This window comes from Priapulus caudatus, unplaced genomic scaffold (assembly GCF_000485595.1).
Source record: "Priapulus caudatus unplaced genomic scaffold, Priapulus_caudatus-5.0.1 Scaffold13, whole genome shotgun sequence".
Lineage (NCBI taxonomy): Eukaryota > Metazoa > Priapulida > Priapulimorpha > Priapulimorphida > Priapulidae > Priapulus > Priapulus caudatus.
The window spans coordinates 586,170-606,486 of NW_014577074.1; the positions used below are offsets into that span (position 1 = coordinate 586,170).

At 41.9% G+C, this 20,317-nt stretch overlaps 1 protein-coding gene across 1 annotated transcript in view; it reads right to left on the bottom strand.

Annotated features, from left to right (window-relative positions):
* Positions 1 to 20,317, bottom strand: part of LOC106808477 — a gene marked incomplete in the record, with an annotated part of 118,905 nt that overhangs the window by 66,962 nt on the left and 31,626 nt on the right. The window contains 2 exon segments of the mRNA XM_014811215.1: positions 8,162 to 8,354; positions 17,078 to 17,255. Of these exon segments, the coding sequence (XP_014666701.1) occupies positions 8,162 to 8,354; positions 17,078 to 17,255 (371 nt within the window).

A 20,317-nucleotide genomic window follows, 5' to 3' on the forward strand; every position in this document is an offset into this window, starting at 1 on the left:
ATGCTAGGTCAATTAGGGGCCCGCAGTTATATGAGCGTTAAGGGAAATATGATCAAGGTCAATGTAAAGGTCCAAATAAAAGTCGCAGTGACCTGGTTTTGGTACGTGACATCTACCTTCTCCCCAAGATGTGTAAGTATACCAAGTTTGGTAGTGCTAGTTCATTAGGGCCGAGTTATAGAGCGGAAGGGAAAAATATGATCAAGGTCAAGGTCAAGGTCAAATAAAAGCCGCAGTGACGTGGTTTTGGTACGCGACACACATTCTGCCCAAGATGTGTAAGTATACCAAGTTTGAAAGACATACGACATGTCTCAATCGCTCAAACCTTCTATAAATCCATTACAGTGATTCGCCACCTCGGTCGCTCAATTGTAAGAGAAGTCTGACACCTAATAGTCACACGAGGAGCGATGTCAACTTCAATATGAAAACTCCATTCCATTCGACGTTACAGCTAGATTCGGCAAAAAAGTCAGGATGCATGTATAGTGGACATGCTGACGACGGGCAGAGTGGCAGCTAAGAATAAGCATCTATATATATATCAGGGTATCAAGTGACAAGTGACGCTCAAAAAATAGGAAAATAGGTATTTCAGATGTGAAACAAGTGCCGCGGAGCGACAGCGCTCATCTAACGTCTACTGCGGTGACTGTGGTGGAGTGGTGGTGGTGGTGGTGGTGGTCTAGTAAACCCTGTTAGTCCCAAATGTGTTCACATACACGCCGAAACAGTGGAAGGCACAGGGATGGTATCAGGAACCTTCTCAAAGGAATGTTCGTTGGGATCGTTATGAAAGTTGCTACGAGATGGCGCGAACGTTTAAGTGTCATCAGATTAAAGATGGAAGCTCCCATCGTACGTAGTACTAGTAGCAACAACTATTTGCAAGACAGAATAGGTAAGCACTCATCCATTTACCTACGCAAGCCTACAGGCTAAAATAGAGAGGTGCCACCTGTAACTAATTAACGCAGGCAAAAACTACACAGTACCACCACCACATGCACTGGCAGTGGCCACTGGCAGTGGCATACGTTAAATGTAACACGCTGACAGTACAGAATGCAATCGAAATTATATGATTTAAGGAGCATAAACCTTCTTCAACCAAATTTAGCTTTTGAAATTTCACTGTGACATTGTAGCCTCATACATCCAGGCATGTATAGATTCTACTAGCAAACCCGGCAGTCAAATTCTTTCTAACAGTAAACAAATTTATCCATGTTTAACCCGCCTCTTTAGGGTCAAAAGGTTATCCGACACTTACTCTTCGTATGTCAGCAAAAAGTACATTTCATGGTCCTTTCAATAAAGCCATAAAAATGCTAGGTCACGCGCTGAAACAAAAAGTTTTCAATCGCTCCGTCAGACCATGTCCTCAGAAGAAATGTCTAAAATCTGCCCGTTGTGCCCTGTGCCCATTGACCTTTGACCTGTGGCCTCCAATTTCGGCACAGTGATGGCTTTTCCTACCATGATGCTATACACAGACTATCACGAGCCTATAGGTCGAGCCGTTTAGATTTGTGCCGCAATTCTGCATTTCCTCCCTATACCTTAAGTTAAGGAGGGAATGTTCCCCCTTCTTTTACACCTCTTCACCTTTGACCTTTGACCCCCAGCTTCGACATCCCAACTCGTTTTGATGATCCCCCCGACGTCCCGAATATCGTGACCGTACGTCAAGCGGTTAAGATTTGTGCCCAACTGTTGACGCACGGACGGACGCACGAACGCACGCACGGCCGGACGGACGGACGCACGGACGCACGCTAATGCGATTCTACAAGCTGCATCTGACTATGTCAGATGAGCTAAAAATAGGAGGAAAATAGGAATTATGGTGAGAAAATATATGTTAAATAGGAATATTTGTTGCGTTAGATGGCCTCCCAACACCCCTACAGCCATCCCGATCCACCACAAATGGTTTTATTAATATACATATTTGGAGTTACATCACATGCGAACAATATTTTGAGGTTTTAATGAGAAATGCATGTTAAAATTGATTTCAGCAGTTTATACATGCATAAGCACCCATACATGTAGACTACTCCAAAATAGTATGACATACATGTATACATAAGCGGATCCGGCTTTTTGAAAAAGGGTTTAGAAATAAAGGGCACTTTTATAAAAAGATGCCGAAGGCAGCTTATGCGACGTGTCTAAAGGCCGTCGAACACCTACCCAAAAATCGATCCGATTAAAAAATCTCTTCATCGTTTGTAAAATCGGCTCATCGCGACGCCTTCCGATAAACACCCGCACACTTACGATAAAATTGATTATTTAAATCTCCCTCAATTTCGTTCGTCCACGCTTTGTCTATGGTAGGCGCCATTTTGAATGTCATGTGACACAGGCACGTTCAGCTATTGGCTGTTCAATATTTATCGTAGAGGATTTTTCTGAGTTCACGCGCACACCAAAAAATCTTGTCGGATTACACAAAATCGCTTCAAAATAATCGGTTCAAAATCAAACATGTTTAATTTGGAACGATCACCTGATAAAAATAATCGCAAGTAAAATCGTCTACAAATGAACGCGCACACCTACCCGATATCGGCTGATTTTTATCGGGCCGATCAAATCGCGTGAAAAATCGGCTGGTGTGCGACGGCCTTTAGGCACGTTGCCACTTAGGGGGGAGGGGGTACGTTAGGGGGTCTCCCACAAGAAAAATTTTAAAAATTGGTACATTCTGAGAGCATCTGAGCAGTAATTTTGATGTCTAGAATGCAAGATGGAATTCCAAATTTTTAAGCAGAAAATTATCTTTTATGTGTTATCTTTTTTGGGGTAAAAAAAGGGGGGTCCGGACCCCCTGGACCCCCCCCCTCTGGATACACATACCACATCCAACTGAGAAACAACTTTACTGAAATAAAATCTGTGATAGTAAAGAGTATATTACGTTAATTTAAAGTAAGGGGTGGTGGTCTGGGGGTCCTCCCCCAAGATATTTTTGAAAATTGTGTCACCTGAAATGTAAATTCCTGCATTCTGAGAAGGATACATACAATTCTGGATTCAGAAAAATGAAAAGCCCTCAAAAATAGGAAAAAAAAGGAATTTGTCCAGAAAATAGGACGAAATAGGAATTGCCCAGAAAATAGGAAAAAATAGGAAAAAATAGGAACTTGACGCCCTGATATATAGACGGACAGATAATTGAACTACAAAGAAATGGCCCGACTGGACTAATTCAGCGCAAAAATATGGCCTTCCTTTGATAAGCCTTATACGTTCGTATTAGTGACGTGCCGCCGGGTAACTAGGATGCTTCGCGGGCATAGCAACAGAGCCAAAGTTGTATTGCCTCCACTCGGCCTCTAAAGCTGAGTGGGCTTCGATTGGCTTTGGAGCAGACTTCAAAGAGAGATTCGTTTTTAATGTATGTTTATTTAACTACATGTTTTTCTCGTCTTCTACCATATTGTAAGCTAGCCTCTAAAAAGCAAAGGAGAAAAGATCTAACGGAACTGGAGTGGAAACGAAAACCTAGTGGAACACGAGTATATAGCCACCATTTGACCATAATAGCCATAATAGCCATAATAGCCATCATTTGGAATATTGTTGATATATTTAAGTAAATGAATGGCTGAGTTTTGGCTGACTCACTGTTTCTAGGGAACAATTCGGGTATTTATAATAACAAGCTGTCCATTCTAGCGACACGCACATGTTCAATTTTGTATGATGTAGAATTGATATGATTGGCAAACGAGTGCGTTTTCTGTCAATCATGCGAAAACCAACAAGACCGAGAACACGGAATGGAAAAGCGAATGAAGTGACGCTTAAAATTTCAAAAACCGAACAGTTTGTGCGGGTACAGTCTCGCACTAGGGAAGTAAGCTCAAGGATATATAGCGATGTACAATCGATTAAACCTGACAAGTAGATATAGATACAAGCAAACCGATGCTTGGCACACGTTACCGCCCACAAATACGTGCTGCTTGAGTGCAGTCTCTGCAATCTGCATGCCGATGAATAAAAGCCAGTGAATGGCCGCAGCGATCGAATCAATATATTCAACGTAAAATCTTCAATTTGTAGCGAACACGAATGTGCCACACACTGTTGCCGATACCCCCCCCCCCATTCATTACATTATTACTGACATTATTCCATCGTTTCTATGCATATTTTAAAGTTCGTAGATGCTGCCTACATTCTCATCACAAACAAAGAATAAATGGCAGATCCGCTAAAAGCTTATCATTATATCAGGAGTAGATAATTATCTTCTATTATCTACTCCTGATTATATACTTCTTATATAGTCAGCTTGTTATAACTCAAATGATCCTCGTATCACAAACATATATATGTAAGTATTGATTTGGCTATTATTACATTAAGCTTAACTGCTTAAGCCCCAATAAGCTTACTTATGGAATACAGTAAAAACCCGCGTATAAGAACCGTTAAGCTAAGGTTTTCCATTTAGACCCCCTTGACATAAGAACCTGTTTTAGCCTAAAATTTGAAACACGTTCTTATTTCCTAAAATTCAATTAACACATAAAAATTCATTAATTAACTACTGCACAAAAATACAGTACAGTGCAGTTTCACTGCGTACATTATGAAACTGAGCCCGCATGCATGGTACCGTATCTTATGGAACCTGGCCTGGCATTATGTTTGTGGTGTTTTAAAACAATCTAGTTTTGATTTGTTGATGTTTATTAGGTACTAGCTGGGCTACCCGGCGATGCCCGGGATAAAGGAGAAAAGAGCTAGAATTTAGTCTGCCATGACTAAATATGGGCTGTACTGACCTTATTCTGATTTTATAAATCTGTCCCAAGAATTTCACTTGTGTTCAGTTCTGCAGCGCTTCTTGGTACACAAAATTCTTGGTATTGCCATCTTCAGAGAACCAAGGAGTGCCGCGTTGTACTTCCAGATGTTGTCCCTGAAGTGCTTGGCACGTGGGCTGTTTTGTGAGAGCAGCTGCCTGAAGATCTGTGGTGGCATTTGGAGGGCCTCCAGCTTTACTTTGCCTCCTGTGCAGCACATGCCTGGAGCTTCCCCTGGCCACGTCTTGGCAGAGCAGTGTGTGCAGATGTTGTCCATCCTGCCAATGGAGACCTTTGGGTTAGAGGTGAAGTCTTTGTTGAGGTCGTAGGAGAACGCTGTGTTGAGCCATGAAATGTTGTCGTCAGTATGTTGCCTGGCCCTCCTTGCCTCTGCACGTGACCTCTGGTGGGTTGCGGCATCACTTGTTTGGCGGAGTTCGCGCTGTTCGGCATTCTCTGCAGAGCGTGCTGTTTGATGGGCCAGTTTCTTTGCCCAATTGCAGTTGAACTGCCGAAAAACGATCGCTTCCGTTTCGGCATTTCATGCGATTGCCTGATTTTGCATGAGCCTGACTATAGTTGAGCGCTAGGATTGCTGTTTGCTTTTCGGCTGCGCTAGGATTCGTCTTGACTTTTCTGCTGCAGTGTATAGTCGAGTCGAGTGCTAGGATTGCTGTTAACTTTTCTGCTGCGCTAGTATTTTTTTGGGGGAAATCTGTTGTTTGTTTTTTTCCCCTTATTTTGGCCTTTTTGTGCAAATTGTTTTTGGCCTAAAATGGTCGTCGCGTCATGCTGATTGAGAATATACCTCACGGGTCACCTCTTACTGGTCTCGAGAAGACAGACAGACAGATAGATCCGGCGATTTATTGTAGGGGATGAATAAGAAACACTCGAAAATACGAAAATAAGCAGCAAGTTCAGCATTTATACCTATATGGTAGTCGTCTACGACGCTTTCGTGTCTCCTTCGAAGCTAATAATTCATTTATTGCCGCTGTAATTCGACAATACAGCTACAAAAATACCGGTAAAAATGCGAACAACACCGCGAAAATTCGCACTCGATGCAGTAGGAGGGTATATATAGCGCCACCGCGCAGACATTTATTAAAATAATAAATAATTTTAATTGTAATTTGACATTTCTTCATTTTGTGTATATTTTTGATTTTTTTTTGGCCTAAAATGGTCGTGGCGACATGCTGATTAAGAATATATATGATGTTGATGGTGACCTCTTACGGGGGGGGGGGGAGAAGATAGACAGACAAACAGACAGACCGAAAAACAGACTCGCCCTTTATGTAAGAGATAAAGGGCATAAAAAGAAATAATATAACCAAGAATAGGGTTTAAATTTGTCTAGATTGCAGTCATTTAGACATAATTATATACATATTTTATATAAACAATGCAACCAACAATAATATTATAATAATAATAATATATATTATATAAACAACTGCACCAATATTCTACCAGAAACAACCAACACCTTTTTTTTCTTAAGAAAATAAGAACCTTATAGCCTAATTTACCAGTAAACACCAATTATATAAGAACCTTTTTAGGCTAACTTGAAAAAATGCAGGTTCTTATACGCGGGTGTTTACTGTAGTAGATATAGAGCTATCCTACCGTCTTTTTTGATAACGTTGAGTTTTACACGGACAACATGCCATAACTTAATTTATTAGTATTGTATCTCCTGATTGTATTTTAATTGGTCATTTGATATTTATCAGCACTTGGCTGTCTGTATATTTGTCAGGAAATATCTGCCTACTTGTCATGAACCAGAGAATATGTGATATTGGTACGTCGCAAAGCGGTATAGTAATGCCTGCTGCCGGTGTTTCACATAGAAGCCTGCATGCTCCTTCTGCTAATAATGCAAATTAAAAGATTTCAGTTGAATTGCTGCTTCATAACAGTTGCAGCATTATTAGAGTTACGAAGGTGCGACCATAACGCTAAATCTGTAGTATTATTAGTAGACTTGTTCCGTGGCTAGGCCTGCATGGCTGTAACAACCATCCTGAGCAGTGTGCAAGAGAAGATTGCTCTCAGACGTTTGGAAGAGTGCATGGTGGTCGTTATGACACATGTAAGTGATCCAAAAGGAAATGAAAGTGAAGGAACAAATCACTTCCTCCCCACTGCCCCTTCTTATCTCCCTTCATCTCTCTCCTTCCCCTACGTCCCTTCCTCCGGCCACCTCCATCCCAATTATTTCCTCCCTCTCACTCTCTCTCTCTCTCTCTTTCTCTCAGTATTCCTCTCTCACGGTCTCGCTTCCATTAATCACTCGTTTGGAACACAGACGAACGCAAGCGCGCGCGCACGTACGCACGCACGCACGCACGCACGCACGCACAGACACACACACACACACACACACACACTGCCATGATGAATATTGGCAGGTGTCAAACGCAGCGTGACCTGCAGAGAAATGTTTTGGAAAATATTTTAATAATCGCCTCTTTGCGAAAACGCGCGATGTTATATAAAAACGTTTGAGTTGGTGCAAGTCGCATCTCGGCATAGGCTGAGCGGGCGAACACGGGGTGGCCCATGCATGGCTCTCGTTTAACATTGATTTAAAAAAGCTCTAGGACCCACTAATTGCAAAAGAAAAGAAAGCAGTGGCGATATGTTGTGTAGACGGTCCATCGTTCGTCACTCCTTGTTTGTCTAGTTGCTTGATTGTGAGCTACTATTTGCTTAAGTGAATAATAGAGATTCTATTATACTATTATTCTCTATTATTCACTCCAGATATCATGTAATCTAATCTTAGTTTGCAATGAGTGCGTGCGCGTGTGCGTGTGTGCATATATATTTAATATGGTCATAGGCTTGTAAACATGTTTGGGAAATATTTACACACGAGCAAAATTTCTTCACGATACCATGCATAAATTACCAACAATTACAACTGATCAGCATTTTAATCTATGCAAACACGACATAAAGTTCGCCATGTTATTTAGTAAATAACGAAAAATTTAAGTTCGTCTGCAACGGGCCCATAGGGTCTCTAAATATATTCTTACTCGCGATTGCCAGTGAGTCCGCGCGTATAAAAGTACACACATGATGAAGGAGATGGAAGCTTTTTGGAATGCAATCATTATTATTTATTACATTACATAGAACTTTATTGCATGCCTAGTGAAATGCACGTTAGTGGCTTCAAGAATATTGGCTTCTTGGAGCAAAACCACAACCATAAATATTCTAGTGGGAGTATAATATTCATTCATACATTTTTTTTCTACATTTATCACCACCACCCGCCGTGCGTGCGCTAGCACACCTACCTCGTTCACGTAGAAGTAAGGTGTGCCGTAGACACCCGTGTCGACGTAATCCCTGTCGTTCTGCGTCGAGCCTGGCTCCTCGACGAGCCCCATGTCACGTAGAGCCTTCGATAGCTGCAGTATCTTGTAGCCGCGCGACGCATCGCTGGCCAGCTGCGCATCGCACTTAGCCTGGTCGTACGGAATGTCATATCTGCGGGTGCAACCAACGTGTACATCATGCATGAGAGAAGTGCTCGGGAGCACAGCGCTGATTACGCAATGCATGCAGTGAGGAATGTGGGGTGGATGCACGAATCGAAGATGTAACGGAGAAAATGTGGAAATGTATAGAAATGCATGTTTTAAAATAGAAATGCGTGGTTTAAAAATCATGCCCATGACATCAATATCATTTCGAAGACCCACATGAAAGAGAATACATTACACAGGTTGCCTCCACCTTTGTCGGACGGCAGCCTTAAAGGACGGCCTTAACGGACGGTCGGACGGCGTCGTTAAGTTTTTGTAATGGATTATGCAACTCAACTCTTCATGCATTCACACCACGGTTATACCGTTCCCGACAAAATATTTACTGCATGGCCATCACATAAATTTGTATGGGTCATATACAGTCACCTATGTCTTATGGCCAATTATCAACTCGGTTTATGTATTGGCAAGAAAATCAATAATATATACAGCTGTCAAACCCACAATAAATGCGTCCTCTCGTCAACCCACACACTATGTACAGTAAGCAAAGCGAGCAAAATAAGCGGTCGAACGAATACAAGAGCAGTGGAACCGTTTGTGCAAAAGTTTAACCAGAGATTTTCAATGAGGAAACCATATTGTAGATTCCGCGTATGATGCTACTTGATATTTATAGAAATTAAAATAAATGAGTATAGAAAGGCGCAAATAGAAACGATATAAATATTATAGATGATGTTAATTAATAATAATAATAATAATAATAATAATAATTATTTTTATTATTATTATAATCACTGCTTGAAAAACACATCTTATTAAAATTAGAAAGGGCAGTTGTCGCCAACTACATGTATACCCCATGATCTAGTATGAATGAAATATCTCTGTAAGGATGTAGAAAGTAGGTAAAGTTAAATAAGTCACAAAGACAAAGGTAATTGTTATACACAACTCATCTGCCTAAGATGTGCAAGTATACGAAGTTTGCTCACGCTAGGTCAATTAGGGGCGAGTTATAGAGCAGAAGGAAATATGATAAAAGTCAAGCTTCAATCAATGCATGTCAAATAAGGTGTGCAGTGACCTGTTTGGTACGCGACACACCTTCCCCAGATATGTAGTATACCAATTTTTGGTTGCGCTAGCTCATTAGGGGCCGAGTTATAGAGTAGAAGGAAATATGATCAAGGTAAGGTTAAGGTCAAATAAAAGCCGCAGTGACGTGGTTTTGGTACGCGACACACATATCTGCCAGAGATGTGTAAGTATACAATTTGGTAGCGCTAGGTCAATTAGGGGCCGAGTCTTATAGAGGCGGAAGGGAAATATTGTCAAGAGATGCAGTAAGGTCGCAAGTGACCCTGTTTGTACGCGACCATCTTCTCCCCAAGATTGTCAGTATACAAGTTCTGTGTAGCACTAGGTCAAATTAGGGGCCGAGTATAGAGCGAAGGGAAATATAATAAGGGTCAAGGTACGGTCAAATAAGGTCGTAGTGACCCTTGGTTTTGTACGCTGTGCCACTTCTTCCCAGATGCTATAAATATACCAAGTTTGGTATCGCTAGCTAATTAGGGGCCGAGTTATAGAGCGTAAGGGAAATATGATCAAGGTCAATGTCAAGGTCAAATAAAAGTCGCAGTGACCTGGTTTTGGTACGTGACATACCTTTCCTCCCCAAGATGTGTAAGTATACCAAGTTTGGTAGTGCTAGTTCATTAGGGGCCGAGTTATAGAGCGGAAGGGAAATGATGAGGTCAAGGGTGCAAGGTCAAATAAAGCCGCAGTGACAGTGGTTTTGGTACGCGACAACCATTCTGCCGCAAGTATGTGTATAACCAAGTTTGAAAGACATACGACATGTCTCAATCCGCTCAACCCTTCTATAAATCCATTACAGTGATTCGCCACCGTCGGTCGCTCAATTGTAAGAGAGTCTGCACACCTAATAGTCACACGAGGAGCGATGTCAACTTCATATGAAAACTCCATTCCATTCGACGTTACAGCTAGATTCGCGCAAAAAGTCAGGATGCATGTATAGTGGACATGCTGACGACGGGCAGAGTGGAAGATAAGAATAAGCATCTATATATATATCAGGGTATCAAGGACAAGTGACGCCTCAAAAAATAGGAAAATAGGTATTTCAGATGTTAAACAAGTGGCGCGGAGCGACAGCGCTCATCTAACGTCTACTGCGGTGACTGTGGGTGGGAGTGGCTGGTGCTGTGTGGGGTCTCGTACAACCCTGTTAGTCCAAATGTGTTACATACAACACGCCGAAACAGTGGAAGGCACAGGGATGGTATCAGGAACCTTCTCACAAGGAATTTTCTTGGATCGTTATGAAAGTTGCTACGAGATGGCGGCGAACGTTTAAGTGTCATCAGATTAAAGATGCGAAGCTCCCATCGTACGTAGTACTAGTAGCAACAACTATTTGCAGAAGACAGAATGGTAGCACTCATCCATTTACCTACGCAAGCCTACAGGCTAAAATAGGAGAGGTGCATGAACTAATAATCACGCAGGCAAAAACTACACAGTACCACCACCACATGCACTGGCAGTGCCACTGCGTGGCATACGTTAATGTAACACGCGCCTGACAGTACAGAATGCAATCGAAATTATATGATTTAAGGAGCATAAACCTCTTCAACCCAAATTTAGCTTTTGAAATTTCACTGTGACATTGTAGCCTCATACATCCGCATGTATATGGATTCTACTAGCAAACCCGCAGTCAAGATTCTTTCTAAAGTAAACAAATTTATCCATGTTTAACCGGCTGCTTTAAGGGTCAAAAGGTTATCCGACACTTACTGCTTGGTATGTTGCAGCAAAGTACATTTCATCGGTCTTTCAATAAAGGCATAAAAATGCTAGGTCACGCGCTGAAACACAAGTTTTTCAATCGCTGCCGTCGACACCATGTCCTCAGAATGTTCTAAAATCTGCCGGTGCCCATTGACCTTTGACCTGTGGCCTCCAATTTCGGCACAGTGATGGCTTTTCCTACCATGATGGCATACACAGACTATCACGAGCACTATAGGTCGACGCGTTAGATTGTGCCGCAATTCTGCATTTCTCCTATACCTTAAGTTAAGGAGGGAATGTTCCCTTCTTTTACACCTCTTCACCTTTGACCTTTGACCCCCAGCCTTCGACATCCCAACTCGTTTGATGATCCCCCGACGTCCCGAATAGGTGACCGTACCGTCAAGCGCGTTAAGATTTGTGCCCAACTGTTGACGCACGACGACGCACGAACGCACGCACGGCGCGGCCCACGGACGGACGCCCGACGACATCGCACGCCTAATGCGATTCTACAAGCTGCATCTGACTATGTCAGATGAGCTAAAAATAGGAGGAAAATAGGAATTATGGTGAGAAATATATTGTTAAATAGGAATATTTGTTGCGTTAGATGGCCTCCCAACACCCCTAAGCCATCCCGATCCACCACAAATGGTTTTATTAATATACATATTTGGAGTTACATCACATGCGAACAATATTTTGAGGTTTTTAATGAGAAATGCATGTTAAAATTGATTTCAGCAGTTATACATGCATAAGCACCCATACATGTAGACTACTCCAAAATAGTATGACATACATGTATACATAAGCGGATCGGCTTTTTGAAGGTTTAGAAATAAGGGCACTTTTATAAAAAGATGCCGAAGGCAGCTTATGCGACGTGTCTAAAGGCCGTCGAACACTACCCAAAAATCGATCCGATTAAAAAATCTCTTCATCGTTTGTAAAATCGGCTCATCGCGACGCTTCGATAAACACCCGCACACTTAAGATAAATTGATTATTTAAATCTCCATTTCGTTCGTCCACCCTTTGTCTATGGTAGGCGCCATTTTGAATGTCAATGTGACACAGGCACGTTCAGCTATTGGCTGTTCAATATTTATCGTAGAGGATTTTCTGAGTTCACGCGCACACCAAAAATATTGTCGGATTACACACATCGCTTCAAAATAATCGTTCAAATCAAACATGTTTAATTTGAACGATCACCTGATAAAAATAATCGCAAGTAAAATTGTCTACAAATGAACGCGCACACCTACCCGATATCGGCTGATTTTTATCGGGCCGATCAAATCGCGTGAAAAACTGGCTGGTGTGCGACGGCCTTTAGCACGTTGCCACTTAGGGGGGAGGGGGTACGTTAGGGGTCTCCACAAGAAAATTTTAAAATTGTACAGTTCTGAGAGCATCTGAGCAGTAATTTTGATGTCTAGAATGCAAGATGGAATTCCAAATTTTTAAGCAGAAAATTATCTTTATGTGTATCTTTTTGGGGTAAAAAAAGGGGGGTCCGGACCCCTGGGACCCCCCCTCTGGATACACATACCACATCCACTGAGAAACAACTTTACTGAAATAAAATCTGTGATAGTAAGAGGTATATTACGTTAATTTAAAGTAAGGGGTGGTGGTCTGGGGTCCTCCCCCAAGATATTTTTGAAATTGTGTCACCTGTGTAATTCCTGCATTCTGAGAAGGATACATACAATTCTGGATTCAGAAAAATGAAAGCCCTCAAAAATAGGAAAAAAAAGGAATTTGTCCAGAAAATAGGACGAAATAGGAATTGCCCAGAAAATAGGAAAAATAGGAAATAGGAACTTGACGCCCTGATATATAGACGGACAGAGATAATTGAACTACACAAGAAATGGCCCGACTGGACTAATTCAGCGCAAAAATATGGCCTTCCTTGTATAAGCCTTATACGTTCGTATTAGTGACGTGCCGCCGGGTAACTAGGATGCTTCGCGGGCATAGCAACAGAGCCAAAGTTGTATTGCTCCACTCGGCTCTCAAGCTGAGTGGGCTTCGATTGGCTTTGGAGCAGACTTCAAGAGAGATTCGTTTTTAATGTTGTTTATTTAATACATGTTTTTCTCGTCTTCTACCATATTGTAAGTCAGCCTCTAAAAAGCAAAGGAGAAAAGATCTAACGGGAACTGGAGTGGAAACGAAAACCTAGTGGAACACGAGTATAGCCACCATTTGACCATAATAGCCATAATAGCCATATAGCACATCTTTGGAATATTGTTGATATATTTAGTAAATGAATGGCTGAGTTTTGGCTGACTCACTGTTTCTAGGGAACAATTCGGGTATTTATAATAACAAGCTGTCCATTCTACGACACGCACATGTTCAATTTTGTATGATGTAGAATTGATTGATTGGCAAAACGAGTGCGTTTTTCGTCAACTATGCGAAACCAACAAGACGAGAACACGGAATGGAAAGCGAATGAAGTGACGCTTAAAATTTCAAAACGCGAACGGTTTGTGCGGGTACAGTCTCGCACTAGGGAAGTAAGCTCAAGGATATATAGCGATGTACAATCGATTAAACGCTGAAAAGTAGATATAGATACAGCAGCAAACGATGCTTGGCACACGTTCGCCGCCCACAAATACGTGCTGCTTGATGTGAGTCTCTGCAATCTGCATGCCGATGATATAAAGGCCAGTGAATGGCCGCAGCGACTCGAATCAATATATTCAACGTAAAACTTTCAATTTGTAGCGAACACCGAATGTGCCACACACTGTTGCCGATACCCCCCCCCCCCGACACTGGTAAATGTGTTTGTGAATATGCACACTGAGTTGTTCATGGACTTGTGAATAGTATTGCTTATAAGCTTTACAAGCACCCGCCCCCCCCCAACACAGTGCACACACACCTACATACACGCATCTGCTACATAAAGCACACATAGTAGCATTGCCCACGCAAATCCGATTGTTCCTCGTTATGTCCCACTTAAGATTAGTATAGCTCCTGGAAGTAGGTATGCCAGTTGTCTGTCAACGACTTTATGTATGCAATGCAGTGCCTCTGGACTGTTGAACCTGTCTATAAGGTGGTGCTGCAGTCTGCCCATTTCCGGACAACGTATAATGATTACTATTTGCACACATAACTCCAATTTGTCAACGTCGCACAAACTTATACTGACTCGTTAGAAAAAAAATTGGTCGTGTCGGCTGCCACGGACTGTTGCAATCTAAGCTCTTTGTTCACCTTTCTTGGTGTATTCGTGAGATTTCACGAATCGAGAAGGATTTCCGTTAACATACACGACAACAATCAAGGTTCCACGTTTTCTCGATGCTATTATCTAGGTATTCCGCTGCCGTATTAGCGGAACAAAACATATCCACAGTCACGTCAAACGCGTGGGAGTAGCTGTTGATCCATCTCGTATAGTACGTACTGCGACGGAAGGTCATGCATGGGGTGAAGGAAACAGCGAGCTATAGCAATCGATATAAGTGTGTGAGTATATATTATGTACGCCTAACGATCTCTGGTCAGCCATACGAGCTGCACGTACGTGTGTGCGTGGGCGATCACGTGTACTGACCATTAGCAGCTGTGATCTCATCGATTTTCGTCGCAGTGGCCTTCATGCGTCGTAACGTTACTTTAACGCGAAAATTGGAAAAACACTAAAATTATTACGTGAGCATCGTGCGCAGCATCATTCACACGCATCTCAACGCTGCACTTGTTGGATATATATAGCACCCCATGCTAGCCCGTCAGCCGTGGAAAATTACTGCGCAAATGTACCTATTGCAGTTACAACTCACTGGACCTCGCACTTCATTCGCTTGTATTAGCATTTAACATTACCTGCAAGATGTTGAAAACCCCGATTAGGTGTTTTCCCTCAAATAAAATTCAAACTTAGTATCCACAAGAGTTATTGCCACTCACTGGGAAAAGTGATAAAATCAGGAGTAGATGAAGAGACGACAGATATATCTATATAGAGATATATTAATATTATTATATATAACATTGTATTTATTTATTCGTGTACTCCTGATAACATAAACGAAGATTCTCCTAGTGTAGGCGCACCATATTAAAGGTAATATGCTACCATCTATTTCTTCAAAAGCTTTCAGCCTATAGTGAAAATAATATCCACCAAACTCCATCGTTGAGTAACCGTTTGTTGGCCTGTGTGTCAATGTCATTGAACTTCGGGAACTGGCAATAGTCAATATAGTGCCTTCCAAATAAGGGCTGCCATCCACCCATAACCATGACCGTTCAGGAATTTTTTACCCCCATATGACATAATTTATATAATTAAACAAACACTCATTCATCAGTACGTATTCTACTATGCTTAACGAAGATGACGTGAAAATATAATGAAAGCGTCAATGACACTATAGCTCACCTTGGGTGTGATAGAAGAGGGAGATGATATTTAAAATTTGGTAAGTGTTTCAATTATGACGGACCGAAATGTGATCAAATGTCCTTATTCCCTGTTTTATACTAATAGAAATGTTACTGTTTTGTTTCAAGGCTAGTTTTGATCTGAAAGTCTGAAATCTGGGCGAGAGATGGCGCTACGCCTAAATGATCACCATTTTGGTTTTCGATTATCGCGCAAATAAAAGTAATATATTCCAGTCAAATTACTGTAATAAAGAATCTAAAACACAATATTACACGTAGGTATGAATATAGGTAGGTAGGTAGGTAGGTAGGTAGGTAGGTAGGTAGGTAGGTAGGTAGGTCAATTTAACAAAATCGAATGAATCTAGATGGCCATTTCCATTTTTGCCAAAAAGTGGGCGTGACTCGAAAGTAGGTTGACTGGCATGCTCCAAAATAGGACGTTCAAATCTCTCCCACAGGAGTAACAACTGTATGCAATTTTAAACATGTGGGTCAAACGGTTCTTGAGTTATCGTTGACCGTAGGCAGACACTGAAATGCATAGTGAAATTGCCAAAATCTACCTAATTTGCATAATTTAAAAAAAATATCAAAACCCGTGTGATATGTTTTGGGACCAGTCCTTATTCATTCACATACCAAAAATAACCAAAATCCGTTGAGCCTGAACTGACTTAAGGCCATTTCCATTTTTGCCAAAAAGTGGGCGTGGCTCAAAAGTAGGCCAACGGGCGTGCCCCAAAATAGTACGTTCACACCTCTACCATAGGAGTAACAACTGTATGCAATTTGAAACATGTGGGTCAAACGGTTCTCAAGTTATCGTTGACCGTAGCCAAATGTTGACGGACGGACGGACGTACGATGGACAACGCCCCATGGCAATAGCCCATTTTGTCAATGTCAAGGTGAGCTAAAAATGGGTGGAATTAGAAGTGTAGTTACATTCAAAACTTGTAGTACTGAAACGACTAACAGATGAAGTCCACTGCGAATTATTTATTTTAAGGTTGTGGGATTTTATTTGCTTCTGCCTCTACATAATTCTATGACATAATGCTCTGGATTACGTTTATTTTGAGCCTTTTGTTCAGCAAGAATAGCCACGGGGATTAATGTAGTAGCATTTTGTATTTTCCATTTCACAGAGAGGTGTCACATTTCTTGCTCATGCGAATTCAATGGGCTCGCCATTATTTAACGAAAACACTTCTAGCTTCGCTTGTATTTCAATTCATTGTTTACACGAGCTTTACTGCAATTTGTTAAAAATCATATGTCGAGATGAGAAATCTTTCGAAATCCCTCCAGGTAAAATTTGATATTAATTTGCGAACGAGAAACCATTCAACGGTGAGCTGAACAAATCGACAGTGAGATCGAATCTGCACATATCCCATTCCCAGCATAATTAGTGAGTGCATGAGTAAGGATGAGGATTCTACGCACCGATCCGCGATGAGGATGTGGCGCAGAATACACTGCGTGTAACTGTCGAACCAGGTGAACTTGTACTTGATGAGTCTCGTCACCTCTGCCTCGAGAATTCCCAGGCTGCTGAACTGCAGGTGATACTTGTGAGAATCCTGAGGTAAGAACCTGTCCTGGCAGTTGCCAAACAGGTCATCTGCAAGAAAGTAACGTGCGCTGTAGCTGAAAATGGCGCATTTAATCACGACGAACTTTTACACACCTTCAAGCTAGAAAAAGAATGTCAGAATTGGGCAACAAACGTTTTGAATTGTGTAATGCTTATGTCAGGTTTTTCTAACTTTGCTGATTCAAAAGTTCCTGTCTTCCCTTTGTTTTCCTGGGTGTGTTTATGATACAAGTGTGTTGTATTAATGTTTAATGCTGTCACTTTCACACTCCCCAAGGAATAGAAAACCAATATCGTTAGTGGTAAATATATATCTTCACAAAACAGATAATCATGCCAGCTCAAATTATTGAGTCGAATTGATTATTTCAGTTGCTGTCACATGGGATTGCTATATCTGAAATATAATAAAACCACAGCACTTTAAATATTTATATGCACATATTCTGGCTCCAAGTTCGTTTATAGTATCATCCTATTCAGTATTCGCCATTCGGATGCATTTCGTCTTTATTCAAAATTTCTCTGTCGGTAATCTGGTTTTTATTGAAGGATACAATATACTTTTTGAGTGTTTTCAACAAGAGATAGAACTCTACGATGTTTTCAGACTCCTGCGCTGTTTTAATTTTAGCTTCCTAATCAGTAAAAAAAATGTCGTTGCACTTCACATTCAGCAACATCTATAAATGAGAAATACTGACAGCATGTCACACCAATGCGCTCGCCGCTCGCCAATGCACGTCAAGCCACCCACTCATCCATGGAGGCTGCAGAAACCTGCTTGTCAGTAATAGATGAAGCTGGCTTCATTAATTTAACAATGGGATGAATAGGAAAGCAAGATAATGATGAATGGATGATAGTCACACGTATAAATTATTAATATTATTATTGTTATTATTATTATCATTATTATTATCACTCCAAATATGTACTCACAGCGGATGCGCGTGTGCGCGTGTCTTTGTCTCTCTGTGAAAGTTGTGGCTACACTATGCAAGTTATTAAAGTTTATTCCGGTTACACACAAGTTTTGGCTTTATATCATCATTCCTGTTTACGCAGTCACTCGCGCATGCACACAGTCACACACCCACGCACGCACACACCGTGACACGCATGCACCCACACACTCACCAGCTCGCCCACACTCCTGTATATATCGACGTGCTTCTCTTTGTATGTAATGAATTCCGTAAGGATCGGACCGACTGCCTGTAACTAAGCACGATCAACAGGATGTTGAGAGGAGCACTGGCTATATTGCCTTCTCCCATCATATATCTACAGAATACCTGCAGGCCGCACACTACAGCAAAATTATTTTGTTCATTCTAATTATCTTCAAACACTAATAGTGATTTTGACATTACATACGATATCTCATCGATGAGATCTGAGACATGAGTGACTTCCTTGCTACGAAAACGTTATCCTTCGCATTATCGCGATTTAAAATTAGCACTCGCACTCTCGCAAAATGCGAAATCGCGAATGGAACATTTTAGTACTTGTTCTCTTTGTGTAGGGGGGGGGGGCTATATGCAATGCTCTACATGGGAACCAGAAATTGTCAACTTGGCGACCAAAAAGCGCATCGCTGGTCACCAACTGCTTCACTCTGCGTTCACACGAGGATTTCAGTACCTTACTTGAGCGTTCACACGGCAAAAATACTAGTGGTCACCACTGAACTATAACAATATAGTTAAAATGTAACAATATAGTTATATATATATATATATATAACTATACATTGTTATAGATGAGTGGTGGTCACTGCAAACCAACCACTAGCTTGTGTAGTAAGGGCGCGCACGAGCTCGCTCGCAAACAGATATCGAGACAGACACCAGCGTGGCTCTCGCTATTAAGTGCCTGCTATTGAGTCAGTGCTTGCTGTCACATGCGCTACGACGTAGGACAGTCTAAACTAAGCTACATTCACAAGGCCCACGGTGCAGCGGCGGTGTCGATTGGTCGCGGGCACCGAGTTGTCTGCTGTGGTGACAAGTATTTCTGTGGTGAATACAGTAGCGAATAAGACGTGTTACAGTACGAATGATAAAGAATTCGTAGGGGGTGAGTGAGTCTATCAGCGAGAAACAGACTCCTTACGGAAGCTGCCCTATTGTAGAGCAGTTAGGAACTGAATTTGTTGTCCAGCTGATTGCCACAGTAAACGCCACTGTTGCACAACTTTACCAGTGATTGATGAGCTAAAGGCGTAAGGAGTCTGTTTCCGCTGCAGAGACTACACTCAACCCCACCTAGCCCGACTTTCTTTATCATTCGTCTGTAACAACGTCCTTATTCGCTCACCTGTAATTCACACCACAGAAATACTTTGTCACCAACAGCAGCACAACATCGGTGCCCGCGACCGGAACTCGACCAACAGGGGCCGCTCCCGTGCCCTTGCTGAAATGTCGCTTAGACTGCCCTGGCGATTAAGCGCCATCCGTGACATGGCAAGCACTGACTCAATAGCAGGCCACTTAATAGCAAGGAGCCACGCCTGGTGTTTGTCTCGACGATAACGCGGGCATGTCCGAGGCGCTAGCGGAGGATTGACACTTTGGTTCTGTCCAAATCAAGTCACGCCGCCCCTCTTATGATCAAAATTTGTGAGTACATTATCATTCGGACACGGAGAATCGCCGATCTCAGGAACTAGGGCAATTCTGCTAGCGTAGAAATCAAGGTTCATACGATAGAGTTTGGCCAATATACACATAACACGCTGTTTGCGCACAGTTGCAAGCATTCTTTTCTTTCATTTCGCATATCTGTATGGCACGATAAGCCCCGCCTTATTGTTGATTGGCATGAATGGGGCGTCAAACGGTGAGCTGACTCCTGTACCCTACTGCCAGAGCCCGTTTGACTTTTCCGTATAATAAGAAATGCAACCCGCCGCGATTGCATTTCGCATCAAAGAGAAGAAAATTTTCTGCATTTTCACTCGCTATCCGCATAGTACAATCGAGCTCGCGTCATTCAGTAAAAACATTTGTGTATTCCATAATCTCACTCTATGCTCTCTATAGGCTACTGATTTCCCACAATTCTGCTCTTCGTGCCCC